General features: G+C 41.4%; 1 protein-coding gene and 1 long non-coding RNA gene across 3 annotated transcripts; one reads left to right on the top strand and one right to left on the bottom strand.

The window, feature by feature from the left end:
* Window positions 1–2935: 2935 nt before the first annotated feature.
* LOC117453096 (P2X purinoceptor 7-like) lies at window positions 2936–4551 on the bottom strand. Of its 2 annotated transcripts, none has more exons than XM_034091966.1 (3): window positions 4331–4551; window positions 3427–3654; window positions 2936–3246 (listed from the first exon to the last, which is right to left on the bottom strand). In XM_034091966.1, the coding sequence occupies exons 1-3, from the start codon at window positions 4531–4533 to the stop codon at window positions 3069–3071; spliced, it is 609 nt and encodes a 202-aa protein (XP_033947857.1). In that variant the 5' UTR covers window positions 4534–4551; the 3' UTR covers window positions 2936–3068. The 2 variants fall into 2 exon arrangements, with proteins under 2 accessions (XP_033947857.1, XP_071060469.1); XM_071204368.1 differs by lacking the exon at window positions 4331–4551 and adding an exon at window positions 3950–4037.
* Window positions 4552–5959: 1408 nt separating this feature from the next.
* On the top strand, window positions 5960–6714 carry LOC139434415 (uncharacterized). Its single transcript, XR_011643763.1, has 2 exons — window positions 5960–6125; window positions 6507–6714. It is a non-coding gene; the product is annotated as an uncharacterized lncRNA (long non-coding RNA).

Below are 6714 nucleotides of genomic sequence, written 5' to 3'. Positions count from 1 at the left end.
CCCTGGAAAAGTTATGGAAAACAATGTTTTTCCCAAAGTTTTGGAAAAGTCATGGAAATGTAACTAAAGTTGCGTCAAATATAATTTACATTTTATCTAATCGCCGAAATAATCTATGGTCGCGAGCTGTTATGTGCCATCATGACGCGCATGGTGTTATTTTTTAATATATGAAGCGCGAGCTGTGTGCTCGAGTCTTCCTGCCTGTCGGCAGAACTCTGCTGCTCTGGGATGAGGGTCAGCTACATTAGTTACGGTGCGTTCGTTAACAGTAACTGTGCGGTCTGGAGTCACTGTGGCACAGACTGGTGAACAGCTGTTAGAACGGCCGTTCAGGTGTTCAGAGCAGAGCGGCAGAGCGTGATGTGAACTGAAACGTTTTTCTGTCACAATATAATTTAAGGAATCGTTGAGCTAGCTAGCTAGCATACATTGTCACTATCTGCCTCCGTTAGCTTTAGCCTTCGTTTTCTAATAGTTTTTTTCATAGGCTATAAACGGAGGTGGTATAGTATAGATATTGTGCTAGAGTAAAAGTAGAAGTACTCAGATCTTGTGCTTGATTAAAAGTAGAAGTACTCAGATCTTGTACTTGAGTAAAAGTAGAAGTACTCAGGTCTTTTACTTGAGTAAAAGTAGAAGTACTCAGGTATTGTACTTGAGTAAAAGTAGAAGTACTCAGATCTTGTACTTGAGTTAAAGTAGAAGTACTCAGATAAGTAGAAGTACTCAGATCTTGTACTCGAGTAGAAGTACTCAGATCTTGTACTTGAGTAAAAGTAGAAGTACTCAGGTCTTTTACTTGAGTAAAAGTAGAAGTACTCAGGTATTGTACTTGAGTAAAAGTAGAAGTACTCAGATCTTGTACTTGAGTTAAAGTAGAAGTACTCAGATAAGTAGAAGTACTCAGATCTTGTACTCGAGTAGAAGTACTCAGATCTTGTACTTGAGTAAAAGTAGAAGTACTCAGGTCTTTTACTTGAGTAAAAGTAGAAGTACTCAGGTATTGTACTTGAGTAAAAGTAGAAGTACTCAGATCTTGTACTTGAGTTAAAGTAGAAGTACTCAGATCTTGTACTCGAGTAGAAGTACTCAGATCTTGTACTTGATTAAAAGTAGAAGTACTCAGATGTTGTTCTTAAAAGTAGAAGTACTCAGATCTTGTACTTGAGTAAAAGTAGAAGTACTCAGGTCTTGTACTTGAGTAAAAGTAGAAGTATTCAGATCTTGTACTTGAGTAAAAGTAGAAGTACTCTGATCTTGTAGTAAAAATAGAAGTAGAAGTACTCAGATCTTGTACTTGAGTAAAAGTAGAAGTACCAGAGTGAAGGAATACTCTGTTACAGTAAAAGTCCTGCATTCAAAATGTTACTCAAGTAAAAGTACAAAAGTATTATCATCAAAATATAGTGAAAGTAGCGACAGTAAAAGTAGTCGTTGTGCAGATTGGTCCATTTCAGAATAATATATATGATATGTTTTATAATGATTGATCATTAAAGTGTTCTCAAAGCTGGTAAAGGTGCAGCTAGTTTGAATGACTTTGTCGACTGCAGGGTAGCTTGTGAATTTACTCCAGGTGGAACTAAAGTCTGATTTAACACTTGATTAGATTTCACATCATTCATCCACATCTGTAGAGTAAATAAAGGTATTAAATACATGGAGGTCGAGGAAAAGTACACCATGTACCTCTGAACTGTAGTGGAGTAGAAGTACACCATGTACCTCTGAACTGTAGAGGAGTAGAAGTACACCATGTACCTCTGAACTGTAGAGGAGTAGAAGTACACCATGTACCTCTGAACTGTAGAGGAGTAGAAGTACACCATGCACCTCTGAACTGTAGAGGAGTAGAAGTACAAAGTAGCAAAACATTGAAATACTTAAATAAAGTACAAGTATCTCAAAATTGTACCCACGTATAGTACTTGAGTTTATGAACTTAGTTACTTTACACCAGTGGCTATAAAGATAGAAAGATTAAGCCTTGCACAGAGGCATGACAATAAATTTTCAAAATGCTCAACAGTGCTGCCAAAATTATAAACTGACTGCTACACAATTAAAATAAATGCTTTTATATATTTCTATTAGATGTGACTCTTTGGCGTTTCTGTTATTATTGACACTGCTGCTTTCAGGGGGTCAGGGGTCGGGTCCTTTTTCATACCTGATGACTTTGCCTCGCTGACTACAGTTGCTTTAGCGTGTAAAAGCTAGTAAGCCTACTATTTGATTTGTTTTAGATAGGCACTACATGTTTCATATGCAGACCTTATTGTCTTGTTCCATGTTCAAATAAACCATTTTCAGTGGTAATTTTTTTTTGGTCATGGAAAATGAGGTAAAGGTCATTGAGAAGTCATGGAAAAGTCATTGAAAATCATTGGTGGAAAAGTGTATGAACCCTGTAAGATAGTAATAAGGGCATTTCTACCGTGAGTTCTGTGTAAAAAAGCGTTAGCATTAGTTAGCATTTGTTCTTATTGTCAGTTAGCGGAGTTTCTTACCTTTAAAAGGGTATGAAACATTAATAGTTTCATAAATGTTAAGAAGCCCTGAGACATAGTCTCGTAAAAAAACGGTGGGAGGGGTCCACTGGGGGGACCTTCGGGCTTAAGAGGTTAAGGAGCAACACATGCAAGTTTCAGCCCTTATTACGGACCGAAATCGCCAGGTAAAGACACACAAGAACGAACAGACATATGTACACACAAAGATTCTTGGCGCACCATATTAACAGCAAAAACTACATTTTCTTACTAGTTAGTAAGTAATTAAGGTATTTGGTAAATGATTGTGTTGAAAAATGTATATCTTTAAAAACTGCATTGGTGTATTAGGGCGGGCCATACTATTTTTTTTTTGTAAATCGATCGAGAGGAGTGTTCAAATAATGTATTTTGGTGGTTATTAATGAAAAGACACTATCTATCAATCAATGTTTATTTGTGTAAATTGAAAAAAATACCACATTTACAGCATAGGTAGACTGTAGACAAAATGTTTGGAAATGCATGTGTATGCGAACACATAGTGCGAACACACTATGATTGTGATTAATTTTATTGATCGTCACCAAAATGAGGCCACTCAAAACCTTTGTAAATTCCTGCTCCTTCTTCTGGGAACTGTCTTCTGATGGCAGACACAACACATGAGGGTAAGGGCTTCCTAATGTGCCTGCCTAGAACTCCATAGGCCCAGCGGATGACCTGCCTGTAAGCTGTGTAGCGGTATTGCCTGGGGATAGGGACACAATATCTACAGGTAAACTTGATAGCCTTGTTAACATCATCAACAAGTGTTATATAGTATATAATCTACAGGTTCTGGGTTTAGAAACCTGCTAAACACTTGGGGTCAATAGCAACTGTATTATCTTTAATAGTATTTATCTTTTTAATTGTAATCTAAACATACTCATGTCTGCTGGCCTGAAGCGGGCCATGCTCCTGCCTGAAGTTCATGTAGGCTATCTGTAGCACAAAGGGATTCAGACAGCATGCTTCAAAGCCTGGGTGCAGTGTCAGGCATGTTATGTCTAGTCTGGGGGTGAGGTTCTCCACCAGGGCCCAGAAGGGATCCACCTCCCTGCAGCACATGCTCTTCACAGCTGAGGTCATGGGCTGGCATTCCCCACACAAGCACCTACAAAACAAAACGTTTATCAGGAAACCGTATTACATCTTTCTCCCCCCCTTCGCTGCTCTCTCTCTCCCCTCCGGTACAGCACCGTAACGTAGTGTGGATTTGCATTAGGTAACGCGAGATACGGCTGATACTTGCGCATTAGTTTCTGTTATGGATCAGTATCAACAGTCCTGCCAGTAACGTTACTATATTATCAATGCTACTTTAGTTATAGCCTGATATATGATAGCTAACTTTACAATGTTGTGTTGTGACGTTAGCTAACATTCTGTAGCTAACGCCGGTCACTCACCAAGATAGCTGCCCCTTCCCTGCTCTCTCTCTCCCCTCCGGTACAGCTCCGAAGGTAGTGTGGAGTTGCATTAGGTAACGTTTATCAGGAAACCGTATTACATCTCTCTCCCCCCCTTCGCTGCTCCCCCCCCCCCTCCTTCCCTGCTCTCTCTCTCTCCCCTCCGGTACAGCACCGTAACGTAGTGTGGATTTGCATTAGGTAACGCGAGATACGGCTGATACTTGCGCATTAGTTTCTGTTATGGATCAGTATCAACAGTCCTGCCAGTAACATTACTATATTATCAATGCTACTTTAGTTATAGCCTGATATATGATAGCTTCACAATGTTGTGATGTGACGTTAGCTAACATTCTGTAGCTAACGCCGGTCACTCACCAAGATAGCTGCCCAGTTCTCCACTGGTTCTCCTCACACCACAGCTCAATTTCTCTCCGATGGCCGTTATTTCTTCTAATCCTTGGCTGCTCCAGGTCTCTTGGACGCCTAGCAGGCTCATAATTATAAGGTTGTGGTCTGTCATATGCATTCGAATATTCATGTTCAACTTCTTCTTTGTTGAAACTAGCATTGGGATCCATGTTTATTAATACGTTACACCGGCCGCTCTCCCCCTTGTTTACCCTTTGTTTTACGTCACACGCGGGAGGTCACGTGCCGAGGCTTTTTTATGCGGAAGTGAACATTTCTTACAAAAACGACGCCAGATGTCACTGTAGTGTATATTTCTGTATATTTTTTTGAAAATCTAGTGTATTCATAATTTTCCTAAACATTTATTCACAGGTGTCTTTAACCTGGAAGTTGCTCTTTAACATTTTGGAGAAACCAGCTCGAGTGCGCTAGAATTTGAAAATACACAGCACAGAGCCCTTCCTCTAACACACACAAACGCGCACATGACCAATGAGGGCACGAGATAAGTTTGTGCACAGATGGAAGGCTGACAGGCAGGTAGGCCCATAGATATATATAAACACTAGATGGCTCATGGGAGATTTTCCAGCGTAGCTGACCGGCCGCCATCTTGCTACAGTCAACAGTTACTCTGATTCGCGTTATGGTAGCTGTTGTAAGGTGAGTGATCTGCACAAAAATACTCTTAACTCACTGAAATCTTGACTGATTTACAAACGGTTTGGTTTATTATAAACATGATTAGCATGGCTTGGAAATGTTGAAATTGCAGCTTTTCTTTGTGTATGTGGTTGTATTTATTAGCTGGCTAATAACAAGAGGCTGTCAGTGAGACCTAGTATTACAAAGTTGACCCAGCAACTTTACACCAGTGGGAGAGGCAGAACTGCTCTTTCTTTTCAACACAACTTAAGTTACACATGATTTCTTCCAAGTGGTTTGGCTTGTTAAAAACATCTTGCATTATCCATCCATCCATCCATCTTCTCCCGCTTATCCGTGGTCGGGTCGCGGGGGCAGCAGTTCCAGCAGAGAGCCCCAAACTTTCTTTTCCCTGGCGACATCAACCAGCTCTGACTGGGGGATCCCAAGGCGCTCCCAGGCCAGCGAAGAGATATAATCCCTCCACCTGGTCCTAGGTCTACCCCTTGGTCTCTTCCCAGCTGGACGTGCCTGGAACACCTCCCTAGGGAGGCGCCCAGGTGGCATCCTAACTAGGTGCCCGAACCACCTCAACTGGCTTCTTTCGACGCGAAGGAGGAGCGGCTCAACTCCGAGTCCCTCCCTGATGACCGAACTTCTCACCTTATCTCTAAGGGAGACACCAGCCACCCGGCGGAGGAAACCCATCTCGGCCGCTTGTATCCGCGATCTCGTTCTTTCGGTCATGACCCATCCTTCATGACCATAGGTGAGGGTAGGAACGAAAATGGCCCGGTAGACAGAGAGCTTTGCCTTCCGGCTCAGCTCCCTTTTCGTCACAACGGTGCGGTAAAGCGACTGCAATACCGCTCCCGCTGCTCCGATTCTCCGGCCCATCTCACGCTCCATTGATCCCTCACTCGAGAACAAGACCCCGAGATACTTGAACTCCTTCACTTGGGGTAAGGACTCATTCCCTTCTTGCATTATGATACAGGAATTTGCTGGCTTTGTGTTTACAGAAGTACCTGACTATGCCGGACTTTTGTGCAGCCTACGGATGCTCTAATCACCGCAGTCTGGAAACAAGAACCCGTGGGATCACCTTTCACGTGTAAGATATGACAATATTATGACTAAAATTAGGATAATCGTTAATTACTTAGTGGATGTATGTACATTACAAGTCTTGCTACACAGGATCAGTGGGGCTATGTGAGATAATAGTATTGCAAGATTGTTGTTGACCCAGCCTCTTTAGAATATGTTGCTACCATTTCTTTACACAATTATTTAATGTTTCTATTGGACACCTTTTTTATTACTCTTAGTGTGGTTGTCTTATTCTTAAAGTAGGCTATACATAAATGAATACATACCAAAAATATGATAATTTCGGTGTGTATTTTTGTCCTACCCTTAATGTTAAAGGAAAGAAGGGAGGAACATATTGACAATCATTTATATATCTAGCTACCTTTCTCATGTTTTTAAGGTTTCCCAAAACCAAAGAGAGGAGGAGGCAGTGGGAACTCGCCCTAAGAAGGGACGGTTTTGTTTCCTGTGACAGGACACTGCTATGCAGTGAGCACTTCAGGAGTGAGGAATTTGACCGGACAGGAGACGCAGCACTATGTTCCCCACATATGTTTATGTTTGCTCAGTCTAATAAACCCATAACATGGTTGTGAAAGAATACCAAA

The sequence above is a fragment of the Pseudochaenichthys georgianus genome, chromosome 9, assembly GCF_902827115.2.
Source record: "Pseudochaenichthys georgianus chromosome 9, fPseGeo1.2, whole genome shotgun sequence".
NCBI lineage: Eukaryota > Metazoa > Chordata > Actinopteri > Perciformes > Channichthyidae > Pseudochaenichthys > Pseudochaenichthys georgianus.
Note: the sequence above shows the minus strand (reverse complement) of the source record. Positions and strands in the feature narration are given on the sequence as shown.

Excerpts from the sequence above, each read along its gene's own strand:
- LOC117453096 (XM_034091966.1), bottom strand. The coding sequence starts at position 4,533 with ATGGATCCCAATGCTAGTTTCAACAAAGAAGAAGTTGAACATGAATAT. Across the intron at positions 3,655-4,330 it reads AGAACTGGGCAGCTATCTTG|GTGCTTGTGTGGGGAATGCC; the intron begins GTGAGTGACCGG and ends TTTGTTTTGTAG. Across the intron at positions 3,247-3,426 it reads CTTCAGGCCAGCAGACATGA|GCAATACCGCTACACAGCTT; the intron begins GTATGTTTAGAT and ends CCCTATCCCCAG.